The 19,944-nt window shown below is 47.0% G+C and overlaps 1 protein-coding gene across 1 annotated transcript; it reads left to right on the forward strand.

The window, feature by feature from the left end:
- Positions 1-277: 277 nt before the first annotated feature.
- On the forward strand, positions 278-17,930 carry LOC120942999 (nuclear factor 7, brain-like). Its single transcript, XM_040356017.1, has 9 exons — positions 278-605; positions 4,580-4,654; positions 8,547-8,683; positions 13,814-14,269; positions 14,350-14,445; positions 14,547-14,780; positions 15,137-15,159; positions 15,254-15,384; positions 17,231-17,930. Exons 1-9 carry the CDS (start codon positions 407-409, stop codon positions 17,767-17,769), a joined length of 1,890 nt encoding a protein of 629 aa, XP_040211951.1. The 5' UTR covers positions 278-406; the 3' UTR covers positions 17,770-17,930.
- Positions 17,931-19,944: the final 2,014 nt, after the last annotated feature.

The following is a 19,944-nucleotide window of genomic DNA, read 5'->3' on the forward strand; positions in this document are numbered from 1 at the left end:
GACAAAGCTCCGCCCAGTCTCATTGTGAGAGGAATACGAGAGAGGCGTCGCCCAGCCATTGTGGAACGGTGGAAAGCGAAGCTCCGCCCAAGTCATTGGAGGGTGAGGGAGGAGCCGAAAGGCGCGGGAGGAAGAGGAGGAGCCGTGGTCGTGAGGCGCAGTTTCAACCAAACATTGAGTGAAGAGGAGGAGCCGCAATGTGCAGTTTCGCCCTGTGATTGGTCAGAGCGGAAGGAATAGGAGGAGCCGGTCATTGTGCGCATTGTGAGGAAGAGGAGTGACTATAGCCGGGTACACGCCGCAGCTTTGTTCAGTCTCCATCTTGTCTCGGCAAGTTGCAGTCCGCCCTTCACTCTCCTCCTCGCGTGTGTAACCGGCCTTCCAGCCCTTTAGACGATTCCCCGCCATGGCCGCCGTAACCCAAGCGGAGAGCGAGAAGCCGGAGGTGAAGGAGGGAGCGGAGGAGATGGAGAGCAACCCGGAGGAGGAAGAAGAGGAGAACATGGAGGACGGAGAGGAGGGGGGAGGGGAAGACGAGGAGGAAGAGGACTTCACCGTCCTTGTCGGGTCCACCTACTCCTGTAAGAGGCAGGACGGCACCTACCGTGAGTACTTACCTCATATCTATATATAGTGTGTGTATAATACCCCCCCACCTACCCCTGTGAGGCCTTGTCCCCCCACCCGGGGTGATGACGTGTCCCTTACCAATCTGATCCTAGAACCACGTGGTGCGGAAGCCGCGTGCTCTTCCCACGTGTCTGCAAAGGCGCGGGAAACTTTATTCACTCGTGTTAAGGCGACACCCGGGAAGTGCACACCCTATATTACCGGAAGTATTGGGACGCCGGCCTTTAATGTCCTCCAGTCTATGAGTCCGTAGGGCTCAATATCGAGTTGGCCCCGCCCTTTGCAGCTATAACGGCTTCAACTCGAAGAGGTGAAGCTGTTATAGCTGCAAAGGGCGGGGCCAACTCGATATTGAGGCCTACGGACTAAGACTGGAAGGCCATTAAAGGTCGTGTGTGTCCCAATACTTCCGGTAATATAGGGTTTGCTTAAAGCAGAACTATGCGGCATCTGAGCGCCACAAACAGATAACGATTCCATGCAACCCCCCATGTCTCTATACTTTGTTGCTAAGAAATCGTTTTGACAGCATTTCTGACAGCGGCCATTTTGCGTAAGGGCAGCTTCATGTAGCATTTACTTCCTGTAATCCATCTTCCCTTGGCTCAGGCATGCGTGTGTGTTTAGCTGAGAAGACTCCTCCTTCCCTCCTATAGATTCTTGGAAATGGCTGCAAGAGTCTTGCCGTTGCCTTTCCTGTGGCCTTCCCGTTGCCTTTCCTGTGGCCTTCCCCTTGCCTTTCCTGTGGCCTTTCCTGTGGCCTTTCCCGTTGCCTTTCCTGTGGCCTTCCCGTTGCCTTTCCTGTGGCCTTCCCGTTGCCTTTCCTGTGGCCTTCCCGTTGCCTTTCCTGTGGCCTTCCCGTTGCCTTTCCTGTGGCCTTCCCGTTGCCTTTCCTGTGGCCTTCCCGTTGCCTTTCCTGTGGCCTTCCCGTTGCCTTTCCTGTGGCCTTCCCGTTGCCTTTCCTGTGGCCTTCCCGTTGCCTTTCCTGTGGCCTTCCCGTTGCCTTTCCTGTGGCCTTCCCGTTGCCTTTCCTGTGGCCTTCCCGTTGCCTTTCCTGTGGCCTTCCCGTTGCCTTTCCTGTGGCCTTCCCGTTGCCTTTCCTGTGGCCTTCCCGTTGCCTTTCCTGTGGCCTTCCCGTTGCCTTTCCTGTGGCCTTCCCGTTGCCTTTCCTGTGGCCTTCCCGTTGCCTTTCCTGTGGCCTTCCCGTTGCCTTTCCTGTGGCTTTCCTGTGGCCTTCCCGTTGCCTTTCCTGTGGCCTTCCCGTTGCCTTTCCTGTGGCCTTTCCTGTGGCCTTCCCGTTGCCTTTCCTGTGGCCTTCCCGTTGCCTTTCCTGTGGCCTTCCCGTTGCCTTTCCTGTGGCCTTCCCGTTGCCTTTCCTGTGGCCTTCCCGTTGCCTTTCCTGTGGCCTTCCCGTTGCCTTTCCTGTGGCCTTCCCGTTGCCTTTCCTGTGGCCTTCCCGTTGCCTTTCCTGTGGCCTTCCCGTTGCCTTTCCTGTGGCCTTCCCGTTGCCTTTCCTGTGGCCTTCCCGTTGCCTTTCCTGTGGCCTTCCCGTTGCCTTCCCGTTGCCTTTCCTGTGGCCTTCCCGTTGCCTTTCCTGTGGCCTTCCCGTTGCCTTTCCTGTGGCCTTCCCCTTGCCTTTCCTGTGGCCTTCCCCTTGCCTTTCCTGTGGCCTTTCCCTTGCCTTTCCTGTGGCCTTTCCCTTGCCTTTCCTGTGGCCTTTCCCTTGCCTTTCCTGTGGCCTTTCCCTTGCCTTTCCTGTGGCCTTTCCCTTGCCTTTCCTGTGGCCTTTCCTGTGGCCTTTCCCTTGCCTTTCCTGTGGCCTTGCCCTTTCCTCTTGGCCTTGGCCTTGCCCTTTCCTCTTGGCCTTTCGCCTTGCATTATGATTGGCTCCGTATTCAACAGGAAGATTGGAAACCCCCCTCAGTTTTGTGTCTATCTGGGATTACACTTCCCTTATGTTTGGCTGATTGTGTTTATTGAAGGGGGTGGGGGTGAAGGGCACACTCAGGTTACTCTTGCTGCACCTGTTTTGCTGGTTGGGTTGCTTACCTGGGGGGAGGAGGGGTTTCCATCCTAGAGACATGTGCGTGACCATGCTGCTTGACTGACGCAGTGTGTTGCTTATTTAGCCTCTTCTTTCTGATGTTGGACCATGAATGAGGGTTCTCAGTCCCCCTGCAGGGTTCCCTCTTCTGTATTCTTCTTCTAGCAGTATAGGCCGAGGAGGACAATGGCGGGTTCTGTTCTGGCATTAGATGGCTCTTCATGTTGCACAGGATGTGGACTTCCGGACGCACAATCGTTCAGCTCTCTGCTTCCTTTGTGTTCCGGGCTCTGAGGGGGGGAGGGGCTGACATCGGGGGGGGGGGTGTTGGAACAGTGAGTAGGAAAAAAATTAGAAGAGGGTGGGGGGGATAGAGTGAGGGGGAGAACACAATGAAGATTTTTTTTTTCAATCTGTTAAAATCTGCAGCTTTAGTTAAAACACAAGACTCGGTGATTGGGGATGAGCTCCGGCGTGTATGAAAAGTCCATGTGCAGAAAGTCAGCGCTGCTCTGCGCTAGTCACAGGCAGGGAGACATTTCCTGATCTCTGCGCCGCACATTGGGAAATGTCTCACTGCCTGCGAGCAGCGCTGACTTCCTGGCGGACTTTGCGAACACGCCGCCGGAGCTCATCCTTTGTGGTGATCCTGCCCCAAAGTTCATTGTACTTCCTGTCCTAGTTCACACCCCCCATTGTCACATGGGCTTCTGATGGAGGCTACAAGAGACCATTTCATCACACAGAACAATACCCACCCAGAGAATCACTGTGCCCACCATCACTGCAGGGCATGTAGATGGGAAGTAACTAAAGGGGCATCATAGAATCGGCAACACTGAGATGTCGCCAAGAATTGGGGGGGGGGGATAAAATGCATTTTATATACATATGTATATAAAATGTTTTATATAATTTCAGTGCTGGTTGTTACTGATACAGCAGGTGGGTAGAATCTCACCCACATATTGGGCAGGCAGCAAAAAATGGTTTGTTCTGCTTTTGTCTGGGTATATTAAGTATTTTATTCCTCTGCTCCTATTGGCTCCTGCCTGGTTATATTTAGTATTTTATGAAAGGGGAAAAAACGCATATATAAAGTCCAAGGGCCGCACAGCCCAAAAGTGCAAAAACAAAATGGAAAGGTCCCCCGTTGGGGTTTTTTAGCGGCATGATGTGCATCATGCCGCTAAAAATCCCCACCGGGGGACCCTTCCGTTTTAGTATTTTATTCCTCTGCTCCCATTGGCTCCTGCCTGGGTATATTAAAGGGGTTGTAAAGGTACAATTTATTTTCCTAAATAGCTTCCTTTACCTTAGTGCAGTCCTCCTTCACTTACCTCGTCCTTCCATTTTGCTTTTATATGTCCTTATTTCTTCTGAGAAATCCTCACTTCCTGTTCTTCTGTCTGTAACTCCACACAGTGATGTGAGGCTTCCTCCCTGGTGTGGAGTCGTTCTCGCCCCCTCCCTTGAACTACAGGAGAGTCAGGACGCTCTCTACGTTGCAGATAGAGAAAGGAGCTGTGTGTTAGTGGGCATCCTGACTCTCCAGTAGTTCAAGGGAGGGGGTGAGCACGACACTCCACACCAGGGAGAAAGCCTCGCATTACTGTGTGGAGTTAGACAGAAGAACAGGAAGTGAGGATTTCTCAGAAGAAATAAGGACATTTAAAAGCAAAATGGAAGGATGAGGTAAGGGAAGCTATTTAAAAAAAAAATGTAACTTTACAACCCCTTTAAGTGTGTATTATTCCTCTCCTCCCCATTGGCTCCTGTCTGGGTATATTTGGTGTTTTATTCCTCTGCTCCCATTGGCTCCTGTCTGGGTATATTTGGTGTTTATTCCTCTGCTCCCATTGGCTCCTGTCTGGGTATATTCAGCGTGTGTATTTTCTATTGCAGATGACGCAGAGATTGTGAAGACCCGGATGAATAAACAGGCCGGCAGGGAGGAGTTCTACGTCCATTACGTTGGTTGTAAGTAATAAGATGGAAACCTCCATTTCCTTTCTGCCCCCCCCCCCCCCCCCCCCCCCCCTCTGTATGAATAATATGCTGCTTCTTCCTACAGCAGTGTCTTTGTTTTCAGGTCACTCTAACAACGACCGATCAGTATTATCAGCTAGGATGTGTATTGTCTGGGATGTAATAAGGAATCTGCCAGGAAGTGATTGAGAAGCTGAACTCTCAAGAACACTTCCAGTATTTCTCACTGAATTTCTATAGAATGTATACATTACTTGTCTGTCGCAGGGTCCCGTCTACTTCAGCTGGCCACATACATTAGTCTTTAGTGCCGGCACACAACCTCTAGGCCAGCTCCATGCTTATGCAGGCCGGTCGGTAACGTATGTTCTATGTGAGTTTTGGAGGCACCCTGTTGGTTTTTAATAGACCCCGATAAAGAGCGCACCGCTATACATTGAGGTGTGCTGGCCAAAAAAATGGTCTTACTTTTTAATGCGTTAAAGCTTGTTAGTCCCTTCTGCCAGTTGCATGCATATATATGGAATTGCAGTGATAGTCTTTAACACCGTGCTGTCACATGCATACAGCTTGGGCGGTACGTTCTGTGCTAGGGGTGTGATTAATTGCACGCCCCAGCACTGTCAGGCGGGCGTTTATGGCGCAAGAGGCTCCTGATACATGGGCACTGTGATAGGCAAATACAGTGGTCACATGATCAGGAAACTCCTCTAGTGCCAAGGCTGCCCTTAAAGGACTGGCTCCTGCTGGCAGGGGGGAGTTTTAAGAACCCATAGGAAAGGAATGGGCAGATGCCGTGCACATCACCTGATAGAACACACAGAAGTGTGAATTGGGCCTGATGGAGAAAAACATATCAAGGTGCTTTCACAACAGCACCTGCCCACAAGGACTGGAATTGTACAATTCTGATCATCAGAAAAACAGTTTTTGGATGGTTGAACCTTTCCGGCTCCATTTTTATTGGTTTGGGTCTTGTGATTCCAGGCGAGAGCTGTGCAGTCGCCTGTGCTGCCCGGGGGGGTACCGGGGCTGTAGCAGTCGCCTGTGCTGCCCGGGGGGGTACCGGGCTGTAGCAGTCGCCTGTGCTGCCCGGGGGGGTACCGGGCTGTAGCAGTCGCCTGTGCTGCCCGGGGGGGTACCGGGCTGTAGCAGTCGCCTGTGCTGCCCGGGGGGGTACCGGGCTGTAGCAGTCGCCTGTGCTGCCCGGGGGGGTACCGGGCTGTAGCAGTCGCCTGTGCTGCCCGGGGGGGTACCGGGCTGTTGCAGTCGCCTGTGCTGCCCCGGGGGTAATGTATTTGGTCAGCTGTAGGTTGGGAGCACCCAGGAGCTTTTCATGGCTGTCGTCTGTGCAAAATAAATTGGCTGGTCTGACTTGGAGGGTTTCCTTCTGACTTCCACCAATGATAATTGGCTTGCTACTCAAATGGAAAGAAAAGCCACGTGTAAAGCTCCCGTGTCAGCCCCTCCATTGTGTGTTTTAACTTTATAGAATGCCTTTTGCCCTTGAAAGTGACAGAACCGGTTTGGGAAATGTTTGGGTGAATATGTGCGATCCCTGAAATGGAATATGACTTTGCAGGCTGCAATTGCTGAACTCCTAGGAAATGAAAGTCGCGTGGCTTTTTGCACACAGCCACCTGTTATCAGAGCTTAAAGCGAAACTAAACCCAAGCCGAGGAAGCGGCCATCTTGGCCTCCGTTTGATCTTCAGCTGCTGTTGTGCTGCACATGTGATCAGTTGTGACACCAGATATTTGACAGTTTGGTTGAGAGCACACGCACGTGTCATGGCATTCCTTTCATGCTAGGAATAGAACTGTTTTTAAATTAATGGGTTTGGTTCCACTTTAAATAAAACTTTATTGTGCCTCTCCTGCCAGGCTCGGCTCCTGCTTGTTTCACGGCTTTTTAAACGTATTGGGCACATGCAGCCAGGCAACTAGCATTTTCATTCAGCAATGGCAACCTTTCTTCCTTATGTCAATCTGTAATCCTTTTTTTTTTATCTTGCAGGGATGGGTTGTTAAATGTTTAACCCATGGCTCCCATCAGAGCTAATAGAAAATCACATTGTTTAAAAAAAGTGGACAAGTTGTCTCTGGCTATAAGGGTCCGCTATCTGCGGCTTTACTTTGGCTGCATGAGTCCAAGACCCCTTTCACACTGGGGAGGAGCGGGGCTTTAGCAGTAAAGCGGCGCTGGTTTTAATGGCGCTTTTTGGCTCCTAGCGGGCGCTTTTAACCCCTACTGGCTGCCGACTAAAGGGTTAAGAGCGTCCGTGTTGCGATGCACTTTGGCAACTGCCCATTCATTTCAAGGGGCAGTGGAGGAGCGCTGTATACATTGCCCCAAAGATGCTGCTTGCAGGGCTTTTTTTAATTGTTATCCTGCAAGCGCACCGCCCTAGTGTGAAAGCACTTTGGTTTTCACACTGGGGAGGTATGAGAGGTGCTATTTTTTTTGTGCTAAAGCGCCCCAGTGTAAAAGGGCATACGTGCCACTTCATCAGTTTTCTTTAGTGCACCGATGACATGGGGACATCTCCTGAACCATGCAGGTTTAGGAGATATCAAGGGTAGCTACAGGTAGGCCTTATTATAGGCTTACCTGTAGCTAAAAGTGTGTTGTGTTTACAACCACCTTCAGTTTTATATTGTGGTCTCCTAGAGCCATTCCAATGGGGCCCTTCTAGGACCCATCCAAAGGGGGCTAATGGCTGGAGAGCAGGCTGCAGACTGAAACTTGAGCCAATGCTTATTTCAGCTCTGCACTTAATATAAAACCAGCACACAAATGACAGGGGAGGACTTCTGCCCTCCCTAGGGCATTGGTGTGTATGGAGTCTAAAATTGGCAAATGCCAATTATGTACTATGAGAACAGTTGTTTTGATCGGCTTGTAGCCAACCTTGAGTAAGAGGGTGATTGGATGTGCAGATCTGATCTCCCTTCACTCCTCTGTGTAGGTGAGGTTTAGGTCTTTAGCCTATGCAGAGGAGTGATGAAAGGTCTGCTGTTGCTTACAGGGGGGGGGGATAGCGGTAACTGTCAGACATGGATTCTCACCTTTGACAGTTGCTACCTGCCCCAATGTGGTGATGGAGTGCCCCACAGACCTAAGACTGGTCACACATGATGGCTTTGGGCACCTAAAAAGCCAAATCATCTTTGTGACCATGTTTTCATGTTATGCTGATATTTAGGGAGTAACATGAAGCATGGTTACATACAACATACCACACAGCTGCATCATTCAGGGCTGGGATTGTTGACAAATGAAGACGGCATTCTCTGGTCTGATGGGACATGCTCAACCTCCTACCACTCTGTAGTTCAACAGCACTTCCTCCAGCCTTGGGTCTGTACCTTTTGTACAGACCTTAGGCTGGATACACACTATACTATTTTTTTTCTTTAGATTTACCAAAACCATATGAGGTCAAACCTAAACACGTTGAATTTGTATGCAATCAGGCGAGCCCTTCTACTACATAGTTGAAGAGAAATCTAACAATGGTTGTATAGTGTGTATCCAGCTTAAGGGCTTGGAAGAGAAGAGCTGCCTGTGCATTGCACCCAAGAAGCATCATTCAGTTGCAATGCTCTGCAGACAAGATGGCAAACAAAAAATGCACATTGATGGGTGAGATGAGTGTTGCTGCATTTAGTCGTCTTCTCCAGTAAATGGAGGGCGTGTGAAGGGAATTCCATTCTACCGGTTTAATTCAAATGTTTATAACTTTGTCCACCTTTTCCTCCAGTGTCCTGGGGTCCTGCGGTAAGTAGAAGCTGGGGTTCGAGCCACACTCCATACCCCCCGCCTTCTCATCTTGTCTGTGTGTTATGAAAAAATACCTATTGTGAGCTCGCTTTTTCCGCAGTGGCTCGCCGTCAAAACGAGTGGGTGGACAAAACCCGATTGGTGCTGAAACCAGCGAAAGAGGAGGAAGTGCCCAATGGAGACGCCGCCGAGGACGAAAAAACGGAGGAGAAAAACCCAGACGAACCTGAAGCGAAGGTAACGCACGCGGGCTGTCAAACCCACTCCGCCAAGCTCTCGCCGCCTAAGTCGATGCCTTTCAAACATTGGCGCCTTATTTATTTTTTTCCTTTTGTTCTTAACCATCACTGTAGCCAGCTGTTAGATCGCAAACACATTTTATCTTATGATTTTTGAGGATCGGCCCTTTCAGGGTGCCATGTCTGGAGGCTGAGACCCCTGGAGGTCTGTCTCTGGAGGCGGCTGAGAAGTTCAGTTGGCTTCATTCTCCAGGGTGCCTCACGTTTGTATTTAAAGGCACCCCCAGGAAATGTACTGTTCTGAATAGAGCCCTACATTGATCCCACTTTTCTTGACATTTTTTTTTTTCTACTTGCCTTTTTAAGGGGTCATTTAAACAGCACCCCACGCTAAAATGTGTGAGAACGTCTGTCCAGGAACATTTGAAGCTTCGCACTTTTTTTTTTTCTTCTAAACTTTATTTTCACAAAGTGACACTTCATCCGCATTGGTGGTGATGTTTCCCAGTGCGCTGCAGTAAAACTCTGCCTGTATGTACCTTCCGCCTGTGTTGCAGTGTGAATAGGGCACATAGTGGGCCATTATGTCTGCCCTTTATCATATACGTTTTTTTCCTTTTTTTTTTTTTGTATATAAAATGTATTCTTTTTCTGTCCTACAATTGAGGGTTTTCTTTCTCTTATGGGACATTTGTGAATGTTAAACAAATGTTTTATTTTTTATTTTTTTTCTCTTTCTCTTCTCTTTTCTCTCTAGTCGATGCTTCTTGCATATTGTGCTCTTCAGTGCGCATGTGCCACTTGCCATCTGCAGCTTTTGTAAGAGGCTTTTCACACTAGGGCGGTAACGGTTAAGCGGCGCTTTGGCACCACTATTCAAGAGGGAGTGGGGTGCTTTTAATCCCCTAGAAGGGGTTAAAAGCGCTCATGTAGTGCTGCCAAAGTGCAGACGCTTCGTCAGTATTGCCCATGCATTTCAATGGGCAAGGGCGGTGGAGGAGCGGTGTATACACCACTTGCAAACTGTCCCAAAGATGCTGCTTTCAGGACTTTTTCTAACGTCCTGCAAGCACACCACCCCAGTGTGAAAGCACTCGCGCTCTCACACTGGGACTGAAGATTAGGTGAGTTATAGGTGCTATGTGAAAAAGGGGTCGAAATGTCGTGTTATTTTTTTTATTTTTTTTTTCTCTCTCTCTCTCTCTCTCTCTAATGCGCGTAAATACGTTAAGTGGAGTTTCTGGAAGCTTTTGCTTTGAATTGCAACTCTGCAGAAATGTAATATCATGAAACATCTATGCAATGACCGGCACCATACTCAAACCGCACGCTCATGCTCTGCTCTTGCAGGTTTGCTTTTAAAGGCATGGTCTACCTTTCATATTTAGGGTGTAACACCCCAAAAACCAACACTGCCCTGCTTGCCCGAATTGCTGGCGGCATCCTCTAGGGGAATGCCGATTTATTTTTAATGTGCTGTGGTTGTGTGTGGGTCCGCTGGTACAGCCACATCCAGCTTTTTATTGTTTGCATTCTTTTTCCTACAAGTCTCGTTTGCCACTGTGGCATGTAGGGAGCACAGCGACCACCCCTCTTCTCACTTCTGTACTTCAGTGGCCCTTCTCAGGCCTCCTCTTCATACAGACCTGTGGCTGAGGAAAATATTTTGCATGAACCTATGTCTTGCACCTGTGACCCACTCGTTGCAGTGCTCTGCAGACTTCAATTCAAAATTTGGTAAATGCATGTTTTATTTTATCAATGTTGGTGCATTTGCCAACTTTTTTTCTAAAAGGTGGACTATGCCTTTAAAATGGAGCAGAATTCTGGTTGCCATTGTCCTCTATGATTGGTGACATTCTGCCGTTCTGAAAAGATTATGACACTATGGTGTGTAGAGGTTTTATGTCGACTGCTAATGACAAACAAGTTCTACTGCATTTCAACGACTGTTTTATCTGGCAAGTCTTTAGCGCACTGAACCAAAATGTGTATTTTGCACCAAATGCTTTTGGATTTTCACTAAGGGCTCTTTAACACAGGCAGACTTGGCCAATGGATCTGCCTGCTCCGTGGGGGAATCTCTCAGCAGTCCATGTCCGCTGGGCGATACGGAAACAGCCCACGTTCTATGGGCAGACCGCCTGCCCACTTTTTACATTTGACTGATCAATCCGTTTTATCAGCAGTCGTCGGGTGTCAACAGACATATGTCCATTCTACATTCTGCTCCATAAATGTCAATTGATGGTCAGATCGGGTCTGCCTAAAAGGACAGGCGGGACCCCATGAAGTCTGCCAGTGTAAAAGGGCCCTGAAGGGAATCTATAGTTTGGTAATAAAATGCTATGTCTATAATCTGCTTTCTTTTGCATCACATGCTTTATAAAATTTATTACAGGTCATGTCAATGGTGTAGTGTGTGCAGTGCATGCTCTCAGGCCTGCTTTTTATTTAATTTTTTAGGAATATGTGAAGACTTGACATTTCCTTTTTTATGAATCATTTAAACATTTCTCTACCTATTATCGTTTGTTCATTTTCAACTGTGATTGTGTTTTGTTGCTGCTGTGAACATGCAGTACCTGGAACAAGCTAACATTGCTGAGTGTTGCACTTCAGACGGAGAACCACCCACATAAATTTATATATTTCAAAGCCTTGCTAAGTTGGGGTAACGAGGACCTCTTAATGCTCACACATGTAAAGCAAGTTGCTCTGTGTGGACCTTTTGTGCTCCAGCATTTACAGACCAACATCAGTCTGTATATTTCTATAATTTGTGAATTTCTGGTGGTTTTTGACCACCTTGGATACCAAACTTGTAACACTCAATGAAAATTTTGGAGTGTAATGAGGCAAATACTAGGAAGACTCATACACTCCCATTGACATTTTTCTTTGATCTTGAAATGGGGACGGCTCTACAGAGAGCATGTGACAGTGAGGCGACGCCATCGCCTCCTGACCATCTACTTGAACCCCAACAACGCAACTTCATACAGTTGGTCCTCGCAGAGCAGCCCTATTGACTTGAATGAGTAGCACTTAGCAAGGCTTAGTTACTGATCGCCAAGAAAATTGCAGCAGCTGCAGCATGTGTCCTCTGCAGCTAAAGGGGGAGCAGTTGGGGGCGGTAAGTACACAACTCGGCCGTGGAATCTTACCACCCCCTCAGCCATTGTTGCGAACAAGCACTTAATCAGGTGTTTAGAATTTTACTGAGGCAAAGCCTGAGTAGTGAATACACTTCATTTTTTCCCTGCTTGTGTGAATGGGGAGCTCTGGGGTGCATCACTCTGCAAATGTTAGTGTTCTGTGTAAAATCGCTGATTCTTTCTTTCTCTACTTTGCTCAAACCCTTGGGAGAATGGTTCAATGTGAGAAATTTAAGTAAACCTTTTGCGAAAATGGAACAAAAGAAAATTTTACCGTGCTAAAACAGTTAAAATTGCTAACGAAGCTGCAACAACGGAGTGTCATACAAACACAATACACATAGAAAAAGAAGATGTAGCGCAACATCTTCTTTTGCGAAAATGCACTTGTGTTTTGTAAACTCTCTGATCCATTCACAAGAGCTGTGAAAAGATTACAATGGAGGGACTTGTAAATCTCAATGCATCACATGTGCAGTGAAGGTGGTTGTAAACCCTTACAGACCACTTTTTGCTACAGGTAAGCCTATAATAAGGCTCATCTGTAGCTACCCCGGCTATCTCCCTAAACCTGCACGGTTTAGGAGATATCCCCTGTAATTGCATGTGCCGATGAGATCGGCACTGAAGTAATGCCACATCGTGCCGTTTCAGTTAGACTGTGCCAACTGTGACGTCATTGTGGCTCCAGCAATCACAGTGCTGGAGCCGCGATACCTGGAAGTAACTCCAGGAGTGATGTCGGGTACTGCAGTGAGGGCTTCGATCTCAGGTGAGTATTGCATAATGAGCAAGTGTGTTTTTTTTTTTGTTTTTTGTTTTTTGGTCAATATGGGTTTACACCACTTGAAGTCACTGTGCTGTTTCTCCAGCTACATAAAATGGTAGGTCCAGACCTCTGTATGCACCTGGGGCTGGGAGGAAGAATTTGTCTGGGCCTGTGCATTGCATCTGCAATGCAGTGTTCTCTGCAGGCTCCAATGCAGACAAATGAATGCACTCCCCCCCCCCCCCCCCCCACCTTCAATGTGAGCTGTGCCGCCTTATTGCTGGAATGACCTGGTGATTTGAATTGGAGACCGAGCAGATTTTGCCCGTGTTCCAATTTTCCGTGGTCTTGGCCAGTCTGTCTGCCATGGAGATTTTAGTTATTTCATCTATTTGGCTCCTTGGTTCACCAGTGCAGAATAAAGATTGAGCTAGCTATAGATGAGACGACCTGATCTGGGTGTCTTAATCCTGATTATGCCCGCCTATAGCTATATAAGCAAAACTACTTTATCTAGCTCTGGATCTTGCTCTACATTTTATAATTGAAGCGACAAGATTCTAAATGCGTATTGGTCACCTCGGATGAAACAGTAATTTGAGGATTTGCCTTTTTTGGTCGAAATTATCTTCATCCCAGCATTCCATAAGCCAGCTACCATTTATTTGTATTTTTTTGGCTCCATTGTTTCCAGGAGAAACTACTAAACACAAAAATGAAGACCAGTGTTCACCCCGACCCGGTTTTTCCAAGTTTGCATTTTACCAGTGTTTGGGGTTTTTTTTTTGCACGTATTGGAACACGTATTTAGATACTTCTCAAATTGGTTGGTCTTTGGGATGGTGCTTTATATATACATTTTTTTGTGGTTTGGAAATCGGTTGCACTTTAAAATCTACCTGGTTGAGTTTATGGGTCTGATTATAAGTTCCCCAAGTCTTTGTGTACAATTTAAAGTCTATAAAAGTACTTGTGTGTTTATAGGAAGTGTACTTTAACCAATGTTTCTCCTAAATTCCTTTTAGCTGGAAGAGTTTCCTGGGACATCATGCTGTTTTTAATAGACTTTTTTTTTTTGTTAAATAAGTGACTATCTGATCTATACTATCGCACATGGACGTTTATCATTAATACCCCATTTCTTTCCTAACTGCAGTAAATTGCTGTCCCTTAGACTTTTTTTTCTTCTTCTTTGTTCTAGAAAGCCAAGGTGGAGGTCCATGAAGCCCCTCCCGTGTCCTCTGGAGATTTCTCTGAGGAGTTGACCTGTCTGCTGTGCAATGAGCTATTCAAGGATCCCGTCATGGTGGAATGTGGCCACAACTTTTGCCGCAACTGCATGGACAAGAGCTGGGAGGGTCGGGACTCCTTCACCTGCCCCGACTGTAAGGAAGAAATTACAGAGAAGCGATACACTACCAACCGAGCCCTGGCCAACCTGGTGAAGAAGACTGCCGGTTCCTCTGCCACCGTGACTCCTTCCAAACCTGTGGGAAAGGAAAAGTCCCGTTCCATGGAGAACTGCCCTGAGCATGACGAGAGGCTGAAGCTGTATTGTAAGGATGATGGAACCCTGAGCTGTGTCATCTGCCGTGACTCCCTGAAACATGCAAGTCATAACTTCCTTCCCATCCTGGACGCGGTGGGCGTGTACAGAGTAAGTGGTCTGCAATATTACTGCTGATCCTGAGATTGAGGTTGAGTATTTTATTTATGATGGCCTTGTTTCTTTTCCAGTCTGAGCTGTCCTCCATAGTGTCTCCCCTAGAAGAAGCTTTGAAGGTGACAGAACAGCTGACCAACCAGCAGAATGAGAAGATTGAACAGCATAAAGTAAGCCAACTCTTGGTCCGTGCATTAGATTGTGTGATTGACGCATGTCTCGGAGAACATGTTTATAGCGTGGTATCTCACCCTACTTCCTTCCTCTACAGACCAACCTGAATGGATTCCAGGACCACATTGTGTCTGAGTTTGAGAAGCTGCACACGTTCCTGAAGGAGCGACAGGAGAAACTGCTGGAGCAGCTCCAGGAACAAGGCGAGAGTCTCAAGAAAGATATGGAGAGCAACCTGGTGAAGATGCAGGAGAATAGAGACAACATCCAGCAAACCATCGGTGTGGCCAAGGAGAGAATGGACGACACAGACTCCATTTCTTTCCTGACTGTAAGTGGATCTTCCCTGCTTTTAGCCCCTTTACAGCTGCCCAACACTTGTGCAGTAGCAAAAGCGTGGGTTTTAATGCCACCACACATAAATCAAGCCAAGCTTTGTGCTGAGTGGCTTTGCCAGCGTAAAGACTGAGCTGTCAGACTGCTCTCTCCGTCTGCACTAAAGATCGGTAGCTAGCGGGACTGATAGTGGTCACATGATCACCTATCCTTCCCACCCCCTGGTGTTCCAAGTAATTTAAATGGTATGCTGGAGCAGGCGGGAAGAGCTTACTATTGGAGTGTTTTAATCCATTGTGGTGGTTGCAATGAGCGGTAAATAACTTGACTTTTTCCCTTTTAATTTTGCAGGACATCAAGTCATTCATTGAGAAGTAAGTTTCACTTTATATTTGCATAAATCTTCATCAGAATCAACAAATTTGTTGGGTGCGTTTTTATACTTAAGTTTCTTCCCTCTTTAACCAGATGCCAGGAGCAGCAGAAGGAAGTTACATCTGGTGGCAATACCCTTCTTTCAAAGGACCTTTGCCAGGGCACCTTCAAGGGACCTATTCAGTACGCAATGTGGAAGCTGATGAAATCCTTCATTTCTCCATGTAAGTACAGACTTGTACATCCAACATGATTTGGTCAATGTGTTCTGTTTTTGTAAAATTTTTGGGAGGTTCCTACTTAAATGCATACTCTTTATATATTTGATGTGAATGTAAAGCGCTGAGTAAATTGACGTCGCTTTATAAGCACCTTTTAATAATGTCCTTGAATCCCAGACTACAGCACCAGGCCCACATGCAACTATAATGAACGTTTGCAGCCCTCTGTGTAGTGTTTGGGGGAGGGATACGGCTCAGGGCCCCCGATACATAATACTGATTGCTGCCCTCTTGATAATTTTGGGGGACCCTTATACAGGGTGGGCCATTTATATGGATACACCTTAAAATGGGAATGGTTGGTGATATTAAATTCCTGTTTGTGGCACAATAGTATATGTAAGGGGGGAAACTTTTCAAGATGGGTGGTGACCATGGCGGCCATTTTGAATCCAACCTTCGTTTTTGGTGTAGCCATATAAATGGCCCACCCTGTACATTATTTGTGGCAGTCAATAGTTGGGGCAACGCTGACTAGAGGGCCACAAATGTCACTATATGCAGAGTTAAGGAATAAAGTGGGGCTCCACTCATACCGTAACAACCACAGAAAGCTAGTCTTGTAAACAAGTCCATTCCTGAGACTTGCTCTGCTCGTATAGAGGCTCTTTAAATATCGCTCATGTTCTCTAAACTTCATTTAAGGCCCCTTTCACACGGGCGGACTCAGCCAGCTGATCTGCCTGCTCAGCTGAGGATCTGTTTGCTGAGCAGGTGGATGACTGGTCCATGCTTAACGGACAGACAGCTCACTCTCCTGTGTGGTCAGATGTAAAGGGACCGCCTGTCGGTTTACATCCAACTGTCATCTGATCCAATTCGCCAGACGGATGAGAAACGGGTCCCCAATCAGTCTGTCCTTGGCGGATCAGATGTCAACACGCATGTCTGATATCCACCGCTTCATAGAGGGCAATGGATGGTTCAATCTGAACCCGCCTAAAAAAAACCTGACCGGTGCACCCAATTATGACCTAACCCTGCTTTACACTTCTCCACAACTTTATCCATGATCTGTCTTAATGTGTTCCTCAGCCTTTGTGATGCTGTTTTTCACAAAGGTTCTCTAAACCAACCTTGTGAGGGCTTCACAGAACAGCTGTATTTATATTGAGATTAAATTGCACACAGGTGGACTATTCACTAAATAGGTGACTTCTGAAGGCAGTTGGTTCCTCTAGATCAGTGTTTCCCAACTCAGTCCTCAAGGCACACCACAGGTCATGTTTTCAAGCTTTCCATCATTTTGCACAGGTGATTTGATCAGTTTCACTGCCTTAGTAATTGCCACAGCCGTTTCATCTGAGGGAAATCCTGAAAACATGACCTGTTGGTGTGCCTTGAGGACTGGAGTTGGGGAAACACTGCTCTAGATTTTAGTTGGGGTTATCAAAGTAACGGGGGCTGAATACAAATGCCCCCACACTTTTCACATTTGTAAGAAAAAAAAATTGGAAAACGATTTTTCCTTCATTACAATTATGTGCCGCTTTGTTGGTCTGTCACATAAAATCCCAATAAAAAATATACTGAATTTATTGGCGTATAACACTCCCTGATAATAGAGGGTAAACTGTACCTGCGTGTTATACGCAGGGTGCTGTGGGAAGTTTTTTCCCTGAAACTTCCCTCTTAAAGTTAGGGTGCGTGTTATACGCCGATTAAATACGGTACTTGTTTTTGGTTGTAACATGACAAAATCTAGATAATTTCAAAGGGGTATGAATGCTTTTTCAAGGCGCTGTACTGTCAACTTTTTTTTGAACACCACTTCTCTTTCCTTGTGCAGATCTGACTCCGATGCTGTTGGATCCCGGCACGGCTCACCCCAATCTGATCCTAGCTGACGGGCTAACCAGTGTTAAATATGGTGACACCAAGCTCCCCCTTCCTGACAATCCTAAGCGTTTCAGCCAGTGTATTCTTGTGCTCGGGTCTTCAGGCTTTGATTCAGGCCGCCATTACTGGGAGGTGGATGTGGCAGACAAGACCGCTTGGGATGTCGGTATGGCCAGTGAATCCAGCAACCGCAAGGGTAAGATCAAGCTGAACCCCAAGAACGGCTACTGGGCAATCTGGCTGAGAAACGGCAACTCTTACAAGGCTCTAGAGTCCCCATCCAAGAATCTGCTTCTTAATGTCAAACCCAAGAGAATCGGAGTGTATGTGGATTATGAAGGAGGCCAGATATCTTTCTACAATGCCGACGACATGACTGCCATCTACACCTTCAATGCCACCTTCACGGAGAAGCTGTACCCGTATCTGTCTCCATTCCTGCACGAATCCGGGCGCAATGCTGAATCCTTGCGTATCGTTCATGAATAATGTTATGAGTTGGAACACTCTGCAGCTGTTCTGTAATTTTCAGCTTTTTTTGTTTTAATAAAACTTGCCAGTGGTTATGTTTAGACAGTTAATTTTGCTGTTCATGTTCTTGTGCATCTTTTTTTTAATTTTAGTTTCTTAAATAAATTGTTTAAATCAAAGTAGCTGATCTTTTTATTTAAGTATTTTTTTTAAATGTATATTTTCACTTCTGCAGTCAAATTGGAATAGCACTTATTTTGTTTGATGCTATTAACGTTGCATAACAATGCTGGAGTGGTGACAAGACAGGTAAGTCTTGAGGTTGGGGGATTGTAAACATTTAAAAGCAAAATGGAAGGAGGACTGCACTAAAGTAAAGGAAGCTATTTAGGGGGGAAAAAATTTCCTTTACAACCCCTTTAAAGGTTTAATTTTTAAAAATAAACATGTTGTACTTGCCTGAAAAAAAATGTCTGCTGTGGTGGAGCGGCAGCTGACAGATGAGGACTATACCAAGCTTGTAAATCTTAAAGAAAAGTGTGTAGCGCCAAAAGTAAATTAACCACTTGCCGCCCGCCAATGACATATTGACGTCGGCAAAGTGGTTGCAGTATCCTGACTGGACGTCATATGACGTCCTCAGCATTCTGAGCCGCTGCGCGCCCCCGGGGGCATACATCGCGGCGATCGTTGTTGCAGGATGTCAGTCTGACATCCCGCAACACCGATCAAGGTAAAGAGTCTCTCACGGAGACTCTTTACCACGTGATCAGCCGTGTCCAACCACGGCTGATCACGATGTAAACGGGAAGAGCCGTTGATGGCTCTTCCTCACTCGCGTCTGACAGGCGCGGGGAGAGCCGATCGGCGGCTCTCCTGACGGGGGTTCGCGCTGATTGTTAGCGCAGCCCCCCCCTCGGATCGCCACACTGGACCACCAAGGAAGGGCAAAAAAAGCTTTAAAAAAAATGCCAATCAGTGCCCACAAATGGGTACTGATTGGCAACATGGGTAAATCTGTGCCGCCCATGAGTGCCACCTCATCGATGTCCACCAGTGCCTGTAATTTAAAGAGAAAACTTCCTTATTTACAAAAAAATTAACAGAAAAAAATAAACACTTTTTCCCCCTCAAATTTTCAGTCTTTTTTAGTTGTTGCGCAAGTGCCCAGTATGGAAGTGGTTAAAGCGGGGGTTCACCCTTAGAGGGCACTTTTCCCCCTTAGATTCCTGCTCGTTTTTACTAGGGGAATCGGCTATTTATTTTAAAATATGTGCAGTACTTACCCGTTTACGAGATGCATCCTCTCCGTCGCTTCCGGGTATGGGCTTCGGGAATGGGCGTTCCTTCTTGATTGACAGGCTTCCGACGGTCGCATCCATCGCATCACGATTTTCCGAAAGAAGCCGAACGTCGGTGCGCAGTATAGAGCCGCACCGACGTTCGGCTTCTTTCGGCTACGAGTGACGCGATGGATGCGACCGTCGGAAGCCTCTCGGAAGGCTGTCAATCAAGAAGGAACGCCCATTCCCGAAGACCCATACCCGGAAGCGACGGAAGAAGATGCATCTCGAAAACGGGTAAGTACAGCTCATATTTTAATACAAATAGCCGATTCCCCTAGACCGAACGAGCAGGAAGCTAAGGGGAGAAAATTTTTTTTTTACAAATGGGTGAACTCCCGCTTTAACATCGATGAATTGAGAATACGTATAAAATGTATATGGCTTGAAAACAAAACAGTGAAAACCAGATTTAAATGTGCAGTCCCCTGATAGGATCAGCAGTATCAACTTGTAGGTGTAAACAAGAGTTCAGTGCACACATTTTGGAGGTGACTTGAAAAATTAGGTGATCATCCAGTACATTGCTCCAGAATTGTTTGCTGCACCCCTGTGAAATGGACACTCATCAGAAAAGCTGGCTGCCGTCACAGCAGCAAACACGCACTCGGTGTAGAACCCGCCCTCTGTTGTGGGGAAGGCTGTTGAGCAACTCGCACCATCCAGATGTAGCTGTAGTAAATAAAGCTCACTGGGAGCCAGATGACGTCTTCATAGTGTCGTTTTTATTCGATTTGTATGTTAAAGCGGAGGTTCACCCTAAAAAACATCTATATACCATTACATGAAGCATACTTGCGTCAGCTACAGTATGCTGGTGTTTTTTTTTTTTTTTTATCATCGCTGTACA

The sequence above is a fragment of the Rana temporaria genome, chromosome 6 (genome assembly GCF_905171775.1).
Source record: "Rana temporaria chromosome 6, aRanTem1.1, whole genome shotgun sequence".
Lineage (NCBI taxonomy): Eukaryota > Metazoa > Chordata > Amphibia > Anura > Ranidae > Rana > Rana temporaria.

Excerpts from the sequence above, each read along its gene's own strand:
- LOC120942999 (XM_040356017.1), top strand. The coding sequence starts at position 407 with ATGGCCGCCGTAACCCAAGCGGAGAGCGAGAAGCCGGAGGTGAAGGAG. Across the intron at positions 14,270-14,349 it reads ACGCGGTGGGCGTGTACAGA|TCTGAGCTGTCCTCCATAGT; the intron begins GTAAGTGGTCTG and ends TTTCTTTTCCAG. Across the intron at positions 15,385-17,230 it reads GAAATCCTTCATTTCTCCAT|ATCTGACTCCGATGCTGTTG; the intron begins GTAAGTACAGAC and ends TTCCTTGTGCAG.